Source organism: Copadichromis virginalis, linkage group LG7 (genome assembly GCF_057382275.1).
Source record: "Copadichromis virginalis isolate Kocher_CV1m ecotype Utaka linkage group LG7, C_Virginalis_male_GT1.1, whole genome shotgun sequence".
NCBI classification, from domain to species: domain Eukaryota; kingdom Metazoa; phylum Chordata; class Actinopteri; order Cichliformes; family Cichlidae; genus Copadichromis; species Copadichromis virginalis.
Window position 1 is genome coordinate 42,349,407 of NC_140624.1, and position 24,186 is coordinate 42,373,592.

The window sequence follows — 24,186 nt, forward strand, 5'->3', positions numbered from 1 at the left end:
GAGCACTCAGCTTAACATTTGAATGATCTCACATAATCACCGGCTGCACTGGGCAGAGTAAGTAGCCTTTTAGCACAACGTCATGAGCCTTTGGCAACCCCGAGTCAACTTGAAGAAAGGTTGAAGAAAGGATTGAAGAGAGAGAGACCATTATTCACTGATGAGTGGGACAAAGGGCAGCGGGGCCTCACCACACTCCAGTGACAACAAGTAATAGTAAACCAAAAGATGGGAAAAGACCTTCGAGTGACCCAGTTTAACCATTAGCACGGTCTAAGAAGTGGAGTTGGGATATCACAGGTCCAGTAATATTCCAAGTGCACACCAAAAGAATCAACAAGTTTGTGAGGCTGTGTGTGTGCACGAGTGAGAGCGTGAGAAAGAGAAAGTGGAGAGAAAGATGCGTTTGTGTGTCAGGAGAGATCACAGCGAGGGGTGTGGGAAAGCAGCATGTGCTGCAGTTTATCTTGATATGTGTCCTTCTTTGACACTTTGCTGTCTCCTTTCCCCATTTCTTTGTTTCTGTTATACCTTGGCTATAGTTTGAAAATGAACTACAACTACTGTTTAGTGTTTTAATTGATTTTGTCTACAAAAATGAAGTAAAAAAATAGAAAACACAGAGTTAAGCTCAAATCACGATGAACCAAGCTGAGAGAAATCCCGACTGCTTTTTCTTCTGTGAACTAAATTAAAAGCCACATTGTAGCATAATAACCTTACTGCTTTATGTTTTTGGCCTCTAGGGCCAAAAAACATCAGTCCTTTTGGCCAAATTCAGTCTGGTTGGTTTTCTGCCTGCTCAGCAACATATTTATCTGAGCACCCGGAGAGCTACCTGAGAGCTTTGTAACCCATGAGAAAAAGCTGCTGGGAGAAATAATAAGCAGGTATGGCAAGTTGAGAGCGCCTTCTTGGGGAGATTCAGTCTCTAATTGAAGCCATCAATAACTCGGACACACAGGTCCCACTGTGATAATAGGGAGCTGACAACCTGTCTCGGGCCACAAATTCTATTTTACCACACATGTGAATACACCCACGCGTACAGACACACACTATTGTGGAGCTCTGCAAAATTTACAGCTTTCTCCATTTTTGTTGCTGTAACACATCCACTGTCATTAGCGGAGGCTCAGTTTAAATCCGCTACAATGCTAACGTAATTTAGCACTGTTGTTAGAAAGTAAACCAACTACAGTGATTTATCATTGTAAAAGGCGTTACACACCGAGCGCGTTACCAAAAAGGCACACAAAATTAAACATTTTCCTGATCCAAATGTTATTGTATATTAACACAGAGCAAGTCAAAAAACTGAAATCGAATGATTCTTTTTGATACACCCTGTATTTTACAATTCCTCAGCTAGCAAGGAGTGCAGAAAGATGAAGACATCCATCTGATCTGACCTGATTTATCTTATTAAATAGTGGAGAATAGTGGAGGAAGATGTTTTTATAATCTGGTAGGGTAGCATTCACAACAGACATTTAATACAGTATCTTTATTAGATTTTTTTTTCTAGGAATTTTATTGTGTTTCTTCCTAATAAATCTGACAAATGTAGTCAGTAGACAGACACAGTGGATCTCTCAACCCTGAAAATGTATAGTTTTAACAGAAAATCCAATACAACAGAGTTTTTTTAAACAGATGAGTCAGGCTTTCGCTATTAACAAATAGAAAAAGTCCCACCAATACACTGCAGCAGATGTTACTGAGATCTAAATTAGTACCTGCATTACCCAGATTGTTTCTTTAGCAGCCATATGGGACCGAGGTTTGTTTTATTTGACTCAACAAAAGGTACATGTCTTAAATATGCTATAACAAGCTTTGCCTCCTGAGCAAAATTAATTGTGCTTATGCTGTGTACTAGTCTGAAACGGCTTCACAGCACTTGCTCATGTCATAATCACTCTGCTGGTTGTAGTTCTTTTCCTCGCAGACCTTTTCTTCCTTACTTGTCTGATGAATTTATTTAAAAACCCTTTTTCACCTTCTTTTTCCTCTTTGCAGAGTTGATGTTCCCCACCTTGGCTTGACATTACAGCACCAGATTAAAAATAGAATAATTCTCATTCAAGCAAACAACGAGGACATGACTAAACACACTCACACTTTAATATGCGACGTCCCACCCATGCTGTCCCTTAAAATGTTCCGCCTGAGGTCCATGAATCAGTCTCACATAGGCAAGACGAGTGACATCAGTGTCAAAAAATAGCAGCGCTGCCTGCTGCTGCTTCCATCCAGACCCAAGTACAAATACACCCACATAGCATAAATCCATAATAATGTAACAGTAAATATTAGCCAGACAGTAGTTGTTAGATTTCTCCACAACACAGAAGGTATTTCCAGAATCATTAAATGGGTAGTATACGGTGGGTAGTATACCAGACGTACCCAGTACAGGAAGAGGGATGGTTTGGTCATAATTTCCTGTATGGTATAAAATTTAAATATCAGCATGTCCTTGAACAGACAAATGCACGCTGCGGCTATTCTAAGTGGTTCTTCTCACTCATGGCTCTAATCATTATTTTTTAAAAATCGTATTACAATACAGGAAATCTACTTCTGTCTGTCCATCTGTGGGTTTCTTTGTCCACAAATAACACCTACACGATCAGGGCCTAAGCAACCAAACTTGGCCCCTGAAGGATCTGATCTTTATCAGATACATTGACATCATCATGTTGCCTGGCAACCACCTAACAACATGCTAAAAATGGCACATTTTTATACACCTTTAAACACATTGTCTCTTTTTATTTTGCAACAATAATATTGAATTTGTATCCACGAAAGCTGAGAACCAACTAGTGAAAATGACATTCTCCACTCACAGTTAAAATCTTCCAGCCTCCAGCTCTGCCTCCTACATTTTCATCAGTGCCACTGTCTCCAAACCATACATCATTACAGGTCTTACTACCATCTTGTGTAAACCTTCCCTTTCACTCTTGCTGCTACCCTCCTTCTATTGCAAATTGCCCCCGAAACTCGTCTCCACCCACTCCACCCTACCCACATTCTCTTCATCACCTCTCTTGTGCACCGTTTGTCGCTTTTGATGGTTGACCCAGGTATTTAAACTCATCCACGCTCACCATCTCTGCTCCTTGCATCTTTATTCTGATTTGTATATTAGTTTAATTTGCCGACACCCCAAACAGGACAAACAACACAGTGCATGGGCATTTAAAACTAATGTAAAACTAATGGACCATATATACCATCCTGGCTGTGGTTAAACTGCCTCTTTGTTAGACTTTCACTCCTAGCAGGGCTCAAGCAGCTCATCCACACATAGTAAGAACCAAGAGGCAAAGATAACGTTCTACTTAAGGCTAACAGACGTTTAGATATAGCATCATTTTTATATGCATTAAGTAAAATTGTCTGTTTTCAATGAAAGTAAACAGAAAATGTACTCTGTATCAAATGGCAGACACATACTGTAAGCAACTAGCTGGTGAAAACTGAGCATTAAACAGTTAGTGTCAGATATTTCTGAAAAGAGCTGGTAGAGACTAAAACCAAAGCCATAAATGCCATGAACGATAGGGTGCTTACAAACAAGGTGACCAATCAAATAAGTTATCTGCCAACACATTGATAGGTTCCTTCAGAATCACATCAAAAAGTAAGATAATTAGTCCCCTTGTTCAGAGCTGAGACCCCTTTTTCCTGCATACATGCTTCCGAGTTCTTAGTAGCTACATGTTTCACATAGCATTGAAAAAAGAGATCTAGATAATTAACATTCCAAATGACAATCTATACTTGACATTTCTACCTAAATCTCACCTCGGTTTCCCTTAAAGTGAACTCAAAAATCAATCTGAGCAGTGAAACATCCATTTATGTTTTGCAGAGGGACACAGGGGATATTTGCCTCACTGGCAGATAGCTTCTATTTCTCAAGAGAACAGGCCTTGTGACTAAAATGGCAACAGAAAGCCTACAGTCAATACCAGTTTATCCACCAGAACAGAATAACCTCCTAAAACCTGGATATACACACTTTCAAATTTAGCCTCAGATGTTCTATAATACATAAGTTGGTACTGCTGCACAGACCTCGTTAACTTTTTTAGAGGGGAACCAAACCATAAAAAAATACAAGTCTAAAAAATATAAATATATTAGATAAATTATCATCTGTGAACTCTGCATTCTCAAACAATGATCTCAAAATGACGGCTGAGGGTTATCACTAAATGATTAAAGTATGTGGGCACCATAACCATATGAGTTAACAGCTCATATCAAGGCTGCTAAGAGATTCATAATGAGAGCACCAGAGACAAACACAAAAAGATGTGGTAATAAAGCTTTGCAAATTCATTACAAACTTCATGTTTAAACCCTTTCCCTTGGCTGGAAAGCAAAAGCAAGCTATTTTCTGATCTCTAACACAGCAAATCAAAAATTAATCGCTTCACTGCTAGCTAATTCACTTACATAAGAGCCTAAGCTGAGAAAGGAATTTCAGAAACACAGCAACAGAGGAAATACAGAGTAGAAAACAGTTTGCTATAAGCCTGTGGATTTCAGCTAAAAAGGTCCAGCACACTTACAGAACATGAAACATAGCTATAATTAGTTTTAAAATGTACTTTGCGTCAGGAGTGGCTTTTTTAAAATATGTATCACTGTAAATTTCTCAGACACCTTGTTAAAAATTTTCCTACAAATCATCTTGAAGTCATAGTCTTTAGCACACAAAAGCAGTTTTGTGGAGATTTAGCAACCATGGTCAACACTCCAAGCAACACAGATGGGATGTAATTCTCTTTCAGTGTTTTTGGAAACTCGCCACTTAAGTTTTATTCGTGACTCGTGACAGACTGTTTTGCACTTCCTCTTTATATGAACAGCTTTTTTCCTTCCCTGTGTGGATCTTAATCCAGTCTTCACAAATAACTGGCAGTCAATGTGATACAGATTCTGTCCTATGACCAGGGCAACTGCCATCGACTGGAGAATGTAGATGCAAGCCTCTGAAGTGCTCCTTCGGTCTCTTCTAAAACATGCTCGCAGTGCATGTTCTACACTTGTTTGTTTGAGACCAACAGCAATTTAAGGGGGCAGTTTGAGACCACAGTGTGTCTGTAATTTACAACATGTAACCAAGGAAACAATGGAGCTGTGAGAGGCATCTGTAAGTGGCAATTACACAATTATCAATCACAAGGCTCCTGTGTTCACTGAGTGAGCGAGAGAGGAAGAGATATTTATGGATTCAGCTGTGTATCCAACATAGAGGGTAATGCAACTCTTGGATGGTCACACTGTGGGTAAAACACACACTTAAACAGACAAAGATACACACACACACACACACACACACACACACACACACACACACACACACACACACACACACACACACAGATAGAGGTTTGGATCCAAAAACGTGCTTGAGCACTCACCCAAACACACACACACGCTTTCATAACATTAACACATCTGTTTCCCTCACTGGAGCAACGGAGGCCTTGAAGCCAGATGCCACAATGTGTCTGCCAGAGGTGAATCTCTTTCTGTCTGTTCTGTTTTTCACTATAATCATTGCTACCTCGGCAGGCTAAATCAATTCATTAAAGCTCGTTTTTACTGTGTAAAACACTGGAAGTTTCCACAGTGGAGAGAGAACTCATACAATGACAAAAGTGCTGTTGTCAACACATGCCACTTTGGATGTTGCGTAACTGCGTGATTACATTATGTGCTCTGCCGTTATGCTTCATTATATAAACCAAAATGCAGCTACTCTATATGCAAAATACTGCATGTAAGAAGAGGAGCTGACAGGAGTTACAGAGTAACAACGGCAACTTCACAAAACACAAATGCAAATTCCATAAATCCAAAGTTGTGTGCACGTTTGCTTCAGTAAAGTGGCTGCACCTGTATGTCCAGTGCACTCCAGCCGGCTATCTCACTGAAAATGTGAGGTGGTGTAGCTACTGAATGCATCTGTGATGAGCTTGCCAGAGTATCAATGTGCTTTTCTTTGTTTTACACCAAATTAGTTCATATTATTAGATTATGACCGCTAAGAGTGATAAGCATCAGTATCAAAGAACAGTAAGAGCGCTCTGTTACCTATCAGATAATTGGCTTTAATGATAATGGTACTTTTCTGCATTTATGATTCTAATAATTTGACAAGATCCCCAACACCACTGGCTGAAATGTAAATCCAAAACATAACACAGCCTCCACCGTGTTCTACCTGCTCCGTGCATAACAATGACAGTTTGAACAAAAAAAAAAAAAGACTCCATTAGATCTGTTGCCACTGATATTCAGTCCAGCTCTTGTGTAATGTGGCATACCTCAGCCTCTTTTACCCATTTCCCTTCCTGAAGGAAGGCTTCTTTACCACCACACTTCTATTTAGACCATTTCTGATGAGGCTTTGGCAAACAGTAAATGGATCAACCAGTCAGAGGCATCTCTTAAGGCCTGTGTCAAGACTTTCCTGAATATTTTCCTTTTTCTTAAAGTACCACTTTCAAATACTGTTCATCTGCTGTACATAGCTTTTAGGCCTTTCACTTCATTTTTTTTATGCCACGCTTGTTGAAATTATTTTGATTTTATTAAGGACACACTGCACACCGTGTAATGTGACAATGTATTAAAAAAGCAGCCAATGTCCAAATAAAAGGGTGAAGGACCTTCACAAAGCAAGAAAGTTCTTGCTCCTTGGAATAAAACTACCTAAGGAATTAAGGGTAGCTCAAGACTGTATAAAGTACTGCAGATGTAATATCTTTAAGAGACAACTTCAGGAAAGAGAAGCATTGTCAAAATTAAGGATAATTTCAGCCAACACCAGGAAATACACCTAACCACCACCATATCACCTTTCTCAGATGAGGCCATTCATCTTTCAGCCAACTGCTAAAAGATGCACAAAGGTATTCTGATGGGACACTGACTCATTTAAGTAATCAATAGAGTTAAAAATATCTCAAGGCACGATACATTAGTAATAGAATTATTCTACTTTCCTCTGGTCTGAAGAGCAGACTTTGGGCACCACAGACAGATCATTTCTGTTTTTAATGCAAAGTCACTCTCAAGGCAAAAGCACAAACATTTACACAGTAAATACAGAAACATATTTGCGCTCGCGCATCAACATCAGGGAGTGGCATCGCTCTCTGGATAAATGCACAATACACATGAATAAGAAGTCTTCAGAGAACCAGAAGCATTGGTTCCCCTGAGTGACAGATATATAGTGATATTTACAGATAGTGATATTTACATAAAGTGTGCTTGCATCAGGACAGGCGCCTGGTAAACGCAGTCTTCCTTAAGACACACTCATGACAAAGCCTAAAGAAAGTGGCAGTGTGTGCCTTTAGTAAATAGTGATATAGGTGTGAGGGTTTCTGCTGGGTGTTTATCTTTGCATGTGTTTTTTGGGGGGTTTTTTGAGTTCCTTGGTTCAACTGTGTTCTTTCGCCTTTTCCATCCACTACTACTACCAGTAACACTACTCAAATACTGGACCCAGTGCACATGTGGCATTCTTCTCTCAAACTTAATTTAAAATCTCAAAAATTATGACCACAATAATAATGGTCACGGAGTTAAAAAAAAAAACTAAACAAAAACCAAACCAAAAACATTACAATTCAAAAAGAAATCACGTGAAAGCACATGCACATAGCACTGCTCTTAACTGCATGCTAATTTGTTACTCAGTGCAGTTATAACTATATTTATATACTTTACAATCAGCTGTAGTGCTAAATGTCCAGTTCTGTAACTACAACAGAATTAGCAAGATTTTATCATTTTGTGTTATTAGGGTTTAATAAATCGTTTCCATAACAAATTTTGGAGGAAAGAAATTTTCAAACAAACACAAAAACATTATAATACTTGGTATTTTTAGCTTTACTGGTGTTCAGTCAAAGCTTGTAAAACTTCTGTGTGTCGCATGTTGTTTTTAACATGTTCTGAACTGCAGTTGAAAATACAGAATAAAAAATGGTGAACATGAAAATTCTAACTGTGAAGGAGACTCTGACCCAAACTTGGTGTCACAAAACTATTTTACAAAATAAAACGTACATCATATTTATGTAATCTACAAGTCATCACTTCTAATGCTGTCAGAAACTCTCAGAGAGCAGACGATAAGTAAGTATGATGATTGTGCATTTAAAAAGAAGGTCAATGCTTTTTAAAATCAGCTACTTCATTTTCAATCCCTGGGATGGGCTAGCTTCCACTCCTCTTGTCTTATGATAGCTTGGAAAGACTTCATCCTCCCTGCAACCTTAAACAGGATAAGTGGTTAAGAAAATTGACAAATGGATGGCTAATTCATTTTTCTAGTTAAAAGGACAAATATTCTCTGGTTTCACCTTCTCAGTGTGATGACTCACTTCCTTTATCTTTCACTTTAAACACTTACTTAAAATCTTCGGCTTGTGGCGTGCCGGTTTGCAAACCGAACACATCACTGCAGCGTGTTAAGACAATTTTTTTTCACAATTCTATAAAAGTATGTTTGTTTTATTTCTGTGAATTAGAATAGGCGGACATACTAGGTTGAGTACTGGGTGGGTGGAGATGAGTAATATGACACCCTGTGTTACAATAGTCAGTTTCTAGTTTTTCAGCAAAGGGGCCCCAACCATCAATAATGGATGAAAAGAGAGTGGTGCATGCATGCAAGCAAACACACCCTTTTGTCAAAAGTCAAGAGTGGGATTATTGGATATGCAGCTATAAATGTGAACAACACAGATCTGTATAGTGCACAGAGATGGTTAGAAAGGTTTACTTTAAGAAGCGTCTACAACCAACTCACATAAACACTGTACAAATTCAGCAAGCCACAGTATGTCAGTGCTACAGATGCTGCTGAGAAAAGACTTCTTGAGTAGTCACTACGAGCCAGTCACAGCCACTTTACTCTGAGTATTCGTGGGTCTATAAAGTGGGCCAGATGAGAAAGAGCTGCGATGAAAATGACACAGTGTGGTATGTAAAACTGGAGCACTCGGAGAGAGAAAAGGAAACAAAGAGAAAGAAAGAAAGACCCAAGACATGATAAAGAATGGCAGGGGGGAAAAAAGCTAAACACACAACAGGGTTTAGCTTTGACCATGTGGACTCCATGTGGACATAACAGAGGAAGCTCAGAATCCCACAACAAAGCAGCGCATGCAGAATAGCTTCATAATCCATTCCTCCTGCATCCAAATTCAGTTTCTGTAAACCATCAGTAAGATCAATGTCAGATAAGCTATTTGGCAAGTTTGCTCTGCTTAACCTGACATTTTAGAGAGGTCTTTTTAATTTCCTGGTTTTGTTTTTTAGATGTACTTATGTTTGATTCAAATTGGCTCCTTGACTTTTATAGTAAGTGGGACAAGGTATCAGCCCAGTGCAAACATCACACGCCTTCACTGTGACTTTGTTTTCTTGCCATCAGGATTATTTGCACAAGGTTTCTGTTGAAGACTTAAAGATATCACGCATTACGACTGAAGTGCTGTGAGGGAAATTACCCAGACTTGTCGTAGAGCTATGTACAGGTAAAACAGAAAAAGCTGGACAGTTGGACTTCTTATATCCACATATACGAAGTCTTGGATTGGATTGTGTTGCCTGTCAGAAAAAAATAAGACTAACATTGGATTGGAGCAGAAATGTAGAAAAGAAAAAATGCTGATGCAGATAAAAGGTTTTTAAAATTTGAACAATTAATAAGAGATTTTTGAAGACACACTTCACATTCTAACCTGCTCAGGATAACACTCAGATTTCTCTTACTTGCTGTTATGGGACACTTTTGAAAACATCATGTTTGCACTTCGAGGTAACAAATTAAAATTGTAAAAACAGCATTTGCCACTATCCGTAGTTATGTGTTCTGTATTCTTGCAGACAAGTGCCGTCTCCCCACAGCTGAAAATCAGCTGTCATGGCCAAATTGGGCTTAAAAATCAGCATTTGTACAGTCTAGTGCGCTCCAGGCTGAACAGCACTGAATGAGAGAGGCAGCCGGAGAGAGCAAAATGGTCAGGGGGATGGATAAAGGGATATTGAGTGACATAAAAGAGATTTCACAGAAGGAAAGATGTTACCGAAGGGCATTCAGGGAAGAGATGGATGAAGGGGAGGGGGATCGCAACATGAAATCTGATCTTCCCCAGGAGCCTACAGTTATCCAGTCCCTCTGCAACTAGCAGCTCAACGAATAACAGACAATAAAGGGAGCTAGAGTGAGAGACAGCATAATGGGATTTCAAACATCTCTTCACATCTGCCGAAAGGTTGCTTTTTGACATTTAACACATGTCTGTTAAACTGGGCAGATCCTCATCCTCTCAAAACTGACAAAGTCACATTGCAGTCAGTTTCACATATATTTTGCTCTTTGTGCCTAATAAAGTGTCTCTGAAGATGTGGACATTATCCTAAGTTTTAATTTTTCTTTGTCCTAAAATGACACTGAAATGCATAAAAACTGGAGAAATACAGTAATGCACAAGAGTATCAGGTATGAACAGCTTTATTCCTGACACAGCCTGAACTCTTTTAGGCAAACCTAATTTCTTTAACGAGTCTTCAGGAATAATTCTCAGTGCATCCTGAAGGACATTCAAAGCTCTGCATTAGAAGTGCATTTGGGGTCATTACACTACTGAAAAATGAAGCCACTGTCAATCAGATGCTTTCCAGATGGTATTCCATGACGGATGAAAATCGGACAGTACACTTCTGCATTTATAATTCTATATTCTTGACAAGATCCCCAACACCGCTGGCTGAAATGAAACTCAAATCATGACAGAGCCTCCACAAGGTTTTACAGATGGTTTGACCAAAAAATTTCAAATTTGGATTCATCACTCCATAAGACCTGGTGCCACTGATTTTCAGTCCAGTTTTTATTTAATCTGGGACACCTCAGCTTTTCCTCCCCGTTTCCTGTTACTTGGATCAATGGCTTCTTGATAGCCACACTTCCACTGAGACCATTTCTGATGAGGCTTTGGTGAACAGTAGACAAATCAACTGAAAGACCAGAGGCATCTCTCGGGTTTATCCATTTTTGTCCATTTTTTGAGGACATGCTACACATTTGCCAAGATATACCAAGTTTTCAGCTGATTCTTTTTAGGAAATCACCTTGTTGGGGAAAATGCTATTTTATGTCTGTGAAACTGTGTGGCTTTGGTATTTTTTTATTACACTCCTCTAAGGAAATAAGAACAAATTTAGTTTTTATAACAAAATGCATAAAGATACAAAATAAAATTGGTTCTTTGGTTGCCTGCTATGTTTTAAACACAATGCTGGTTCATGCCTTGAGTTAATTGTATTTTTTATGCTGGAATGACTCACAGGTCCTTGTTAAGTGGCTTAGTAAACAAAAAACTGGCCAGATTCATGGACTAGACTGAAAATGAGAGAAAAAGCAACCAAAGTCCAAAAGGAACCTTTGAAAGAACTGCAGTCAAATCCTTTGCCACTGCCTATACCCAGATACCTTTTTTAAATAGATCTCTAAAACACAACTTGTCTTCATAAATACTTTCCCTTTCACTCTGACAGTTAAAAAAAAAAAGGATGGACTGAAAAATGTGGTTAAGTCATTTCTGCTCGTTCGCTCTGGTCTGTAAACATCTGGGTCAGGAGTCCAACTCGAATCAGTTTGATAAGGTGGTATTTTTAGTTTTAATCTCTCCACCTCCTACTTTCACAGAACGTTGGCACCACAAAATAGAGCCTCGCTGATATAATCATCTGATATGCTGCTTAATACACACCAGCATGACATCCTTGTTACAGGACATGATGCTGGTAAAAATGTGTTTGCTTTATTTACAAAGGTTTGTCATAGTTTCTGGAGTTTCCGTTTTTTTTTTAGTTTTTTCTTAGTAACTACATTTTGTTATAATCCTGCTGTGTGCTGACATTCAATGAAGCATTTGTATAAGTAATACTAGCCAGAATATCCACACAGGAATATTTTAATCATTAAATCTAAAAAATAAAAAATAAAATGCATACACACACCTACACCTTGCCTGGCCAGTACTTTACAACAACTATTGACTAAACAAACTCGTCTTGCTACTTAGGTTAAACACAGTCTTATAGAGCCTAAGAGAAGGGGGGGGAAAAACAAAACAGACACACAAGTACATGCATACACACAAAGAAACAGAGCGAGCCAGCTGACAGGTTCAAAGTATGCAGAAAGCCCGCAGTGTAACAGGACAAGCAGAGGGAATGGCTGGCTGTAATGAGCTCTTTGTTTTCTTTTATGTGTCATTCCAACCGAGGGCTGGGGGTTGGGTTTGGATCAATTGTTCCAATTTGGAATCATTTCAGACTGACAAAAACACCTGGACTGACTTGTATGTTCAAGCATTTCTATCAGAGGACAATGTGGAACTCTTGAGAAAGTAGGATACTGGATTTTATTCAGCACAGTTTACCAGTAGACTGCCTATAGCCTACTGGTATAGTCCATAGTCCCTGCTCATAGTCTACTTCTTTATGTCATTGAAGATAACCAATATTGCTCAAACACTGTACACGAACTGCTATTGTGAAAGAAGAAACAGCGCTCTATGAGTGAGCTTTGTACAGAGCACAGAGCAGTCAGCCTTATCTACTAAAAGCCATCCTGGTGAGCTCATTCTGTCAATTTTAGCAGTATGCATCTGCCTCAGCTGTAAGATGGTATATAGATGGAAATTGGCTTCAAATAGAAAGAAATTAGAAGCAGCACTTTATATGGTGCTCAGATGAAGTGAATGAGGCAGGCAAGGAAAAGGCAAATGGGAAAAGGCCGGGGGTGATGAGATAAAGAGGATGAATAAAGTGCAAGAGAAGACCTTTAGGGAAACAGGCGCATGATGTCATTTGTTGCTCATTTTCTTTTTTCAGGTTATTCTTACATGTTGTGAATGTCAATGAGGCTCGAAGCCTGTTTTGTCAGATTTCATACTGAATTGAGATTAAATGCAGCTGAAAACAAACCGAGCAACACGTCTGCTGTGAGATAATGATGTCTTCCTCCATGCGTGTTTGATAGAAGCACAGTCTGAGGGAAAACATGGGAATGTGGAGGGGAAGACGGCTCTTAATCATCTGCAGCCACAGAAAGCTTGGAATGCCTGAAGAGTTTCCTCTCTCCGTTTCACCCTTTAAGATTCACAATTTCAAAATTTTCATGAATTTTTAGACTTTTCTGTACCTTCTCTCCCATATGGAAAAGATATATATTAATCTTATAAAGTTTGTATCTGTCTCGTGTGGAACTTGTATGAAAAGCATACAAGAGTGAAAACAGACATAAGATCCCTTGAAAAATTATATAAATGAAACTTGTATGTTTTGGATACTTCCTAAAACAATATATGAAAGTAATAAGAAAGTGGCCACTTTCATGAGTAAATCATATAAGCCTTATATGATTCACTATATGAAGCAAGCCAAATCTGATGCAAGTCTTTTATAAGTTTTCTCTATTTCTTTTCCATATGGGCTGTTTCTTTTGCTGAATCCGAGGTAACATCAAGAACCAACCACATGTAATAGTTCACTCTGAAAACAACATGTCCTTCACTTTTTTCTTTTTGCAATATTAGACAAAAGACAGCATGATATTGAGGGCATTCAGGGAGCCGAGGACAGGGGATATTACAACCTATTTAGAGCTTAACCCTCTTTAGTTCTGATGGAGGACTGTGGTTAACACTATGAATGTAACTAAAGCCATTTTCTGAAGAACTATAAGCCTTTAAGGGTATAGCTGCAGGAGGTGGTAGGAGTGCATCTTACACTGGTACACTGAAAAAAAAAAAAACTCCACATACACACAGTGCATGTATGGAAACATAGCTGGAGGAAAAGTCAGATGCAGGTGCACGGGAAGAGTTTTTTTCTGCTTTGTAACAAGAACGCCTGCTGCTAACAGCTGGCACTGATTGTGTTGTTTTACAGAGATTTCGTCAGGTAAACCCCTATTCAACAATTACACACAGAGGCCTCACTGTGAGGGGGGTCCTGACTTTGATGTCTCTCTGCTTTTCCCCTTGCTTGGTGGAAAACCAGGAAGAATAAAGACAGAGAAGTGAAGTGCCACTAAAGGGTTCCAAGCAAAGGAAACCAGAAGCAGATGTTTTAATGAAGCATTGCTGGAAAGAACAAAACAAAGACAGTATAAGAAATGGCAAAGAAGGGAAAATGGTCATATAAATGTATTAAATCTGTAACCACTGTAGTTCAGGGGTAACCGATCTAAAAATCTTGGGCTAAAGCCCACCAATAACACACGATTCACTGTGGGACGTTTCTGTATGACTTTTAAACGTGAATACATGTCAATCCTAAGTGTAGCATATAGGACATGATGCATTGGTGCTGTAATGCTTTAATATGAGCTGTGTTAAGTGAGGAAAAGTAAAAATGTTAGGCAATTTTTAATACCCTGACTGAAGAGTGGCGATTAAGGCTTACAGATTTCAATCACTAGAGAGGTTTCTGTTGCTCTTTAAGCAACACTGTTTGGCTTCCAGTTATTACATGTGCGTGAAAATGCATCACAGCACTATAGGCTTATCTGCCTCACATTGTTAATAAAGCAGCTCTCACTGAGATCAAAATGTGGCTTTATATTGGTCACAGTGTCAAACTATCTCCTGGAAGTAGACACGGCATATGAGGCCTCACTCACACAGGTCTAAAGTCCTGCCAGCGACCATCTGGCAGCCACCGGCTAAAAGAGAAAAATGTGTATGCTCTGACCGGTTATGAGTGGTTGTTGGAGGAAGTCAGCAGCCAATCGTGTGAAATTGGTTACAAAGAGGTTTACATTGCCGAATTATTTTCACCTGACAAGAGACAGCAAGCTAGACCCCTCTGCTTAGTTCACATAAGCTTTCTCTCAGGAAATCATATGTATTAATACTATGTCACTGTAAATTTGTGTTTGCGTTTCCATGTCTTACAAACATGATGGTCACTGTTTCACTTCACATGTTTTTAGTTATTTAGTAATTTTCTTATTCTCTAAACTGAGATATTTAATTATATAGCGAGCTCTGTGACTAGTAACACAACCTTGACATAAATAGGTGGCATGCTCCTTTATGTCTAGACAAAAGTAAATGAGTGTAAACAAATCAGTACGGAGCCTTGTGGTCTCAACCACCTTAACCTGGCCCCTTAGAGACCTGGCTGTGATTAATAACCCATGCAGCTAACCGAAGATATGCAAAACACCAGAAAACACACAACAGCATGCACTTATACTGCAAGTACAAAGCTCTGTGGTAAGTGGTGAGCTGTGCACGCTAACTAGTACAGTTTCCATGCAGTGTGGCCAATCAAAATTATAACCTGAGTGACTGGGACAGCACGGGCTGTGTTAGGGGAAGCCAAGATGGCCACTGTTCAAAAGTAAGGGGAGTTTTAAAAAAAAAATAATGGGGGGGGGGTCAAGTCACCAAAGTTTATGACAGGGATTTTCCAAGTGCCGTCAGTGGCCGAGAAAAGATTGCGGCTGGATGCTTGACATAGGAAATACACAAGCAAATACAAAAAGAAGAATTAAGTGAAGCAGGGAAAAGTAATTACCCTGTGGAGGGATATGAGTGTGTGCTGTTTATGTGTGTTTGACTTTGCATGTCTGTCTGCAGTTTTCAGTTATGATCATCCAATCTGCTTCCCTTCACCCTAAGGTTGGTTTGAATGTCCAAAACTGTCCCCAAGCCTGCAAAACATGGACAGCGGACACACACACACACACGCGAGTGCACACGGACACACACAACCTCAAACAACAATACACACAGGAGGCTCCAGGCTCACAAACCAAGCCAGGCAGTTTGACTTTCTTTGGGGAGATGCTGGACTTGCTCCACCCTGCTGTCCAGTGCCAACCAAGCAATTCTAGGCCAGCCTCTGTGCCAGACTGGACTCTTACATCAGAAACACAGCAATGCAACATCATCACTGAACACTACAAGGAAACTCTACCTCTATCCGCATTATATATTTGAATGCATATGAATCAATTAGCGGTGATCTGTGGCATGCATGCGGTGGTTTGGGGACATATTTTGGTAAGAATTTGTGGTGTAAAGTTATTTTGTATACAGAATATTGTTTGGATCTGGTGGGGTTTTTTATGTAATCTCTTAAAAGCTGTAATTTATATTGGTTAAGATGTTACTGGAAACTTTTATTTCTGTAAGCACCTCATAACAAAAAAAGGGATAAATTTTTATGTCCACTGTGGCACAAATAAAATATCATTTGTAATATGAAAGTTGTTTCAACAATCTACATACCTACATATCTTTGCGCATCAGTAAATACTTATTATTTGGCTTTTGGGGGTTTTTTCTAGCAAAGAAGATTTCTTCTTCCAAAACTGATCTCGCCAAGGGAACAAAGGGTGCAGCCAGGCCTGCACCAGGCCAATGAAAGGCTGAGTTGAGCACCCAGCTGGCAAGAAAGGCAGATTGGCTTCCCCTCCTTCAGCCTCCAACCTCTTCTCCTTATCCTCTCATACTTCTTTCCACTACTCCTTCAACCACTCAAGGCCTGACTGTAAGCCTGCAGCCTGCTTTCACTCAACTACACATGCTAAATGCATCTTTTTTATAGTCACTGCCATCCCCGTGTGAAAAAGGGGGTCATTGTGCTACACAAGGACACTATAAAACATTCCTTTCCATTTTCTCTCCCCCTTCTGTACATATGTGAAATACATGCTGAATCATATGATGCAAAACATACAGCCCCTCTCAGATCCTCTCTGGCTTCCCTCTCACAATGCTCACTCCACTGATCACTAGTTTGTTACAGTATTTAAAGATGCTGAGCAATATTTGAGACAGCCAAACAGGCAACACACTTAACTCTGATTTCACGGGGAGGATCTTGTGTGTATGCATTTCACATTATGGTGTTTCAGGTGACAAATATATTAGAATTATATCCAGAAATGCACGCAGACAGACACTGATGACATAATCAGATTTTTTGCCCTCAGGAATGGTTTTTCTATATGACTGTTTTTTTGTCTTCTCCTACACATGTTTTAATACGTATTTGCAATGACAAAAGTTTTGCTATTACATTGGTGCTCAAACTTGCTAATACTCAGTTATTCAAGTGCATTTGATTAGCAGCATCTTGTTGTCATTTACCCTCTTAATTCCTCTGGATTCCAAAGGGTGCGTTTAGTTTTTCACAGGACTGCACAGAGTCAAAGGAAAACTTTTTTCACATGACTGTATATCTACCACAGGTTTCTTAATACGACTGGTTGCCTGTGTAAAATTTAGCACCATGTGTATCCTAATGCAGATTTTAAAAAAGGTATTAACCTATTCATTTCTATAATAGAGAGTTTAAGAAATGCAATTACTTTAAAATGGTTAGTTTGTGATAATCCCTGCACATAAAGCATGCAGTACTTATAAATAGGACAGATACAGTGGGTGAAGTTTTCTTAGGTTTGTCCTTTGCTATCCCTGCTATCCCACACGGATCTCTTGACCCAACATCAGGCATTCTCACTTTCTTCCCAGTAACGATCACTAGAGTTCGTCAGCGGTTCTGAACCAGGATAGGTAGTCCCTGAATGTGGGTTGTTGTGGGTTCAGGAAAGATTACTGGAAAGATTTTTCTGGTAACAGGTTGTTGTGTTGTTGCATTCCCGCACCTTATCAAGTTAGCACGTCAACTGAGCTTGTGTTTATATAGCCATTTGCTGGCTGTCAAAGTTGAGCATTAGTAGTTATGGCAACCACTGGATCTGTCCAGGGAACACTGGTGGCAGCAAAGTAAGGGACATCATAACCTGGACTTGCCAAAATGTTTGTGGGTTGATGAACTCGGTGAAAACCCTCCATCCCCTTTGCATCGCATGTATGGGCGTCAAACATGCACAAGCGTTGCTGGCAAACACCAACTTCTGAAAACAATGCTATACAGGTAGAATCCCTGAGCAGCGTTTGCAAGTGTTGGTGATCTCAAAGATTGATCCCCACTATTTTGACACCAAGGCAAAACCCAGCAATAAACCCAGCTAGCACTTGCATGGGCAAATGTAAGAAAATCCTGCCTGGTATAGCGCAAGGGGCAATTTTAAAGTGGTGATGGGGGACTCCGTATTCTTGAAATGATTTATCTCAGACAGACATGGTGGTAGCGGCGCTTCCGTGACTGGTCATGCCAGAAGGCGCTTCCCCCATAGTGATATATCTCACTCAGTTTTCAGAGAACCTGGGTTACGCTAGAAACAAAACATTTCGTCAGACTTTCCTTCAGATTAATTCATGGAAACAATGTATGAAGACACTAACCATTTTTTGGGCAGCACAAGAATCATTGCACTTTCTCTAATGAACTGACCTCTAAAAACTTTGAGTGGGTGAGATGTGTGGGTGGGGCTGGGCTGGGGAGCAAAACCTGAGTAGGGACACTTTCCTGCTACCGCTAAAAAATGTGAGTTTTATCAGTTAATCCCCATCAGTAGGTTTACCATACATAAACCAAATGACCTCCAAGAGTCCCCATATTTTTGTGTAGCTTTTTTTCATTTTTACTGTATTAAATTCGATTTTCTGTACTCGCTGTAAAAACAAATTAGAAAACTCAAAGTCAAAATGTAAAAGAAATGTGTCAGTCTAAGTCAGGATGAATGATTAAATGTTTGAGGGTATACTGCTGAGCTCATATTTGTTCAATCAAGTTCAAAAATGAAAAGCAGCCGAAGGGGTGGGGGGGAGGGGTAACCTGCCAATCTTCCCTGCTTTTGCCATTATCTTTCACTCGGTCATATCCTCAAAAGATCTGGTTGTTATATTTGTGAGAAGAGAAGAGAAGAGAAGAGAAGAGAAGAGAAGAGAAGAGAAGAGAAGAGAAGAGAAGAGAAGAGAAGACAATGACCTGGCCAGTCGGCATTATCTCACAATACAACAATGGATCAAATAGTGGACGTTTACACCTACTTCTAAAAGCACTCCAACTTTAAGGTATAAGAGTGGGCATCAAGCATGTCTCTCTTTGTGTGCGAGCCTGGGTGTGTGTTTCTGTTACACAACGGGAGAGTTCTTCCCATCTGTGCCTCTTTCCAGCCCCCGCATCCCTGACCAATGAAGCGAGAAACGACAGCTCTGCCTTGCACTCTGCCTCCCTCAGTCTTCCTCACAACACCATCCCGCTCTTCATTATAATCAGCCGGCCACTAAAAACACATTCACTTCCTTTACTATCCCTTTACCTGCCTGTCAAAAAAAACAAAAACAAAACATACACACTAAGGGCCCAAACATGATGCAACATTCACTGTTATCAACATCATATGTATCTGCCCTCAGCTTAAACCCCAACTAGAAAACAAGACATCCCCGCAGGGTGTCTAACCATCATTTTTTATCTTTTGCTCAAATTCCAGATTATCCCACTAAATGTATCACCCCCATCCTGCATTTCCATCCCTGCTTTTCCGGCTCGCCTAATTTCCCGCAGGGCTCATTGTTGTGGAAAAGATGCTAAAACAAAGAGGGCAGACAGTGGAGTGATAATCCTAAACATACCAGCTGGAGATAACATAGCCATTTGCTGTGGACTAGCTATCTGGGTTTTGCTGCTAAATGAAAACATCTTAACATCTTAATTGCTAGAGCCAATAGCTTAGCATTGCTCTAAACTGCTACTTGCTATTTTAAAACAAAAAGTATTTTCCTTTCACTACAAGTATTTCTGGCGTGGTTGTTGAAACAGGATGCAATCACGCACCTTGACGATCGCATCCGGCCTGGAAAAGCATTTTAGCTGATCCCACCAGGACCACTGTGTCAGTGGTTCAATTCAAATAAATGAATTATAGATGCAAAGAGGCCTGTTCAACATTCAGGATATTAAGACAAATAGCAGTACTGGTATACACACAATAATGCTTTCGAGAATGAAGGTAGACAGAAATGTTACTTAGATTAGCTACATTTTTGCGTACTTGTACAGCTGTTAACACTGTTCCTAAACTTTCCTTGCTTTCACACTTTCTCTTTAACTTTCAATTCTTCTGGTCCCCCTGTATAATACTGCTTGTGTTTCTTTCCCTTTTTACCATCTATCAGACTACCTCCTCCTGTCTTTCCAGTTCATCCTGGCACTGGAGCACGTGTGTGATGCCAGCATCCTGCTGCCTGTCTGGTCAAGCAGGATGCCAGTCCTAAATCTGTTACAAGTGAGTGCTAAAACACTCCTCACTTCCATTGCAGAAAACCAGTGAGACAACACTCCAAAATGAGCGGACGTGCAGCTAACCACACCTTGGTAAACAACAATCTATATCTGAAAAATATACATATATATCAAATATTTGAACTACCCAAGCAGTGTTTGGCTTTTCCTTCTTGTGACCTGGCCCAGCCTCTGAAATGGAAACTTTACTGCGCAATTACAGTAAACTGTGCCCTCCTAATGTGCTTTTCCTCAAAGCAACACACTTCACTCCTGCTGGGCTTCAGCATGACAGCTCAGTAAGCCAGTACCCATGATTTCAGCTCCAGGCTGCACATCTCTCTGCTAGCGGTTTCTATTACAGGTGCCATAGCTGGAAGGCTGCACTTTAGCTGTTAGGTATATGGCAGATAATTGTAGATAATTGTTTGGAAAGATAAGACTGGATTTCTTTTGTTCTGCCGGTGAAGAGTTTCAGGCTGTGGTTCAGGGACAGTTTTCGAAATTCTGAAAGAAAGAAAGACAGGCAGGAAGACAGACAGTTGTTCGAATTCCATACTAACAGCCGCAAGAGTTATCTGGGAAAGGCTAGACCTGCCGTTTCAACGCAGACTGACCACATTTACTGTTCACCCAGCCGACACACATTCCAGAAATAAGCAGAGGTGGATCTTTCATCTTTCTCCCACGCAAGGCTGTCCAGAGGACACACAGTCCAGAGTGTTTGCGTGCATGCACAAAATTGTGCTAACAGTATCTCTCACGAAAACGTTTGGCTGCTTTGTGGCTTGAAGAGGAAATACAAATTACATGAAGAAGGGTCTAAAAATGCATAAGAAAAATGAAAACATACCAACATAATTCCAGCATGACTAAATAATACTCATTCACTCAAGCTTTCACTCTTTTCCCCCCTCCCTCCTCACAGAAAGATGTCCTACAATGTCCTTCGCCCTCCAGCCCACCTGACCTCTAACAAAACATATATTACAGACAGCAGCCACCACTCACCTATGTGATCTCCATGGAAACTGTTGTCATGGGATGTTCTACAGTGAGGCATGAGGTCATGATGGGCAGCAGGTGGCCAGATTTGACCAGTCTTGCGAACACTCACAATAGTAGCCTCAGACATGACCACATGGCCTCCCTGCTGCCGGTGGTGACGCTTCTGGGACTGTGGCGTTGGAGGGCTGCTGCTGTCGAAGGAGTGCTGAGAGTTCTGGGAGTTCTGAGAGGGTGAACGGCTCTTCTCTCTAAAGGGACGGCGGAAAGCAGTGGTAGGGCTGGGGGAGACGTGGCTGGACTGACCTGAGGAGAAGTCCTCCTCACTGGATGTCAGGTTCTCGTTGGAGCTGCAGTCCGGTGTATAACCGCCACCTCCACCTACATCCTCAAAGCTACCTGGGGAATAGGAGCGACGAGGCCAGGTCAGAAGGTGATCATCACATCCACCATGTTCTCTCATTGTGACTCCACTGCTGCTACTTCCACCACCCCCTCGTCCATCTCCACTGCCACCTTCACCCATCATCACCCCACCAACATAGACGCTGGAGTAGGCTTGGAACTCAGAGGGCTGCCAAGGAGGGGGAGGTGGTTTTCCCCCATTGGCCCTTCCTGAATGCCGTTGATTGGGTTCCCCATCTTCATACTCTGCATCATAACCACAGGTGCTTTCAGTGGACCTTCCTCGATAGACTGGCCTGGCACGGAGCTCCCCTGCCACCGTAGCCAGATTACCTGGAAGGGAGTGAAGGGATCTCTTTCGCTCCATCTGCATGGCCTGGCTGCCTAGTGAGCTGATCTTGTCAGAGACGTCACGGTCATTGACCCTGACTAAACCCCTGTCATGGTGGAACTCCATGTTGGTATATAGCGGTGGTGGTGGCAGCGGCTGCTTCTCCTGGCCCTTAGCTACATCACCTGCTAAGTGCGAGTTCGCCCGTTTGATCCTCTCAAAGTTGGATCTAAGAGCTGCCACACCAAGTCCCATTCCAAGCTTGTCCTTGGGGTCAGTGGGAAGGTCCTTGTCAGGGGGTGGAAGGGTGGGCCTGCGGGGTGACACAGTAACACCACCTCTCTGCTTTGATGGCGACAGGCCATCGAGGTTGTCGCAGGAAGTTGACTCTGCTTGCTGAGGTACATCAAAGGCTGACTCCAGGCCATCACCGTGGGAGGCTGACTTCCTGGCAGGTGGAGGTCTGGGTTTGGACCTGCCAGATCCATCTCCTAGAGGCTGAAAACGGCTCCTATCCCCACTACCACCACCACCACCACCATATCCTCCACCACCTCCTCCTATGCCAACTACACCAGTCTCCTGCATGTGTGGCTGCTGGGATTGGATTTCAGCACCCTGTGTGGCTGCAGGGTCCATCCCCTCATTCAAAGGTGTCTTTCTGAAGCCCCACCGCTGTTTGTCATAGCTCTTTCTCTCTTTGGCCAGGAGGGTCTGGAGGTAGATCATGCGGAAGCGCTCCTTGTTCACCTCCTGCTCCAGGCGTCTAATGGATGCTTTGCACTTTTCCAGCTCCTGCTCGATGCCCCCGACAGACCGCAGCTCCATCTTGGGGGGCTCTGACTCTGGGAACTGCGCCTTCCACGCCTCAATGAATCCCACCGGCTCCACCATATTATGTGGAGATTTTTAGGGTGGGGGGGTTGTGACCAGCTCTGGTTCACAAACAGAGGGCGGGGGGTGATGTCAAGTGTGCACTGTTTTACCCTCCTTTGTTTTTATTCCGATCACCACAGATTCCTTATCGACAACAATGGCCACTTCCAGTAGCAGTGACAATGGTTAAAGGTAACCCGTTCACAAGCACACAGTCTAATTGCACACACTTGTCTTAGGTTGCGCAGTCGCAACAATACATCCCATTCTGAACAAGAGAAACCGGCTGTTCAGTTACAGAAAAACTAGGGAATGTGCGAGATATAGAGATGAATAAAAATCTGTAATCGAGTTCATAATTCTTGTGCATTATTCCAGAAAAGGCCACTTTTGAATCGTTTTTTCTCCCCTAAATCAGCGTCGAAACAATGACAGTATGTCTTCGCTGGGTGACACTGGTGGTCTGTTTCCCACGGAGAAAAAAAAAAAGAAAGAAAGTGTTTTAATCCTGCTTGGTTTACTCACTCGCTGTCTGTGTTTACCATCCCAGGTTTGTGCGCGGTTCATTCACTCTTGCCCATTCATATGGCTGTAATCCCAGGTGCTGCTGCTGGTCCTGACCAAGCGCCTTTGTACCATCAGCGCTGAAGGAGAATGGATAAAAAGCGCAAAATGCAAGCCACGACAACATCTGTTTAATAGGGGAAGGGATCAAGCGGTGGATCCGGTATTAATTATATTGCTCGTTTCGTTATCCCATTTTTCCACAGCACCTATGTGGTATTTTTTTATCAGTTCCCTTCCAGATTTATCCCGTTTCTTCGGCCGTGAAAGTGCCGCTGTGCGCGCTCCCATCTCAGGCCAGTAGCACTGGAGGGCTGCAAGAATGGGAGGGACCAGAGCCACAGTGAGTCTGCTGGTTAAAGAGACAGAGCTGGGGTACACATATTTGGTTTTCATTGAGCTTTAATTGTCTTTTAAATAAAATGTATCCGTCCAAGCAAGTTCAAATACACTACTGTAGTTTGTCATAAATTAATGGCTCTTAGTAAAATCTGAACTCATATCCCATCTAATACATCAGGAAACACAGGGTACCACTACTGCTAGTGTTCTCGCTGCTTTATACATTTTTATTAAGAGCAGTTAATATAGATTAAGAATTATTACAGCTTCTGGGTTCATTTGAATTTTACCTGTGTAGCAGGTGTTATTGATCGGTGTACTGCTATCTATAACCTAACACTGCCACCCAGTGGAGTAACGTACATACGGCGAACGTGTAATGTAAT

General features: G+C 41.2%; 1 protein-coding gene across 1 annotated transcript in view; it reads right to left on the minus strand.

Moving 5' to 3' along the window:
* bcr (BCR activator of RhoGEF and GTPase) overlaps nucleotides 1–23,750 on the minus strand; it is an 89,071-nt gene extending 65,321 nt beyond the window's left edge. The window contains exon 1 of the mRNA XM_085463468.1: nucleotides 21,289–23,750. Within this exon, the coding sequence (XP_085319594.1) occupies nucleotides 21,289–22,912 (1,624 nt within the window). The 5' untranslated portion in view covers nucleotides 22,913–23,750. The remainder of the gene's footprint in view (nucleotides 1–21,288) is intronic.
* Nucleotides 23,751–24,186: the final 436 nt, after the last annotated feature.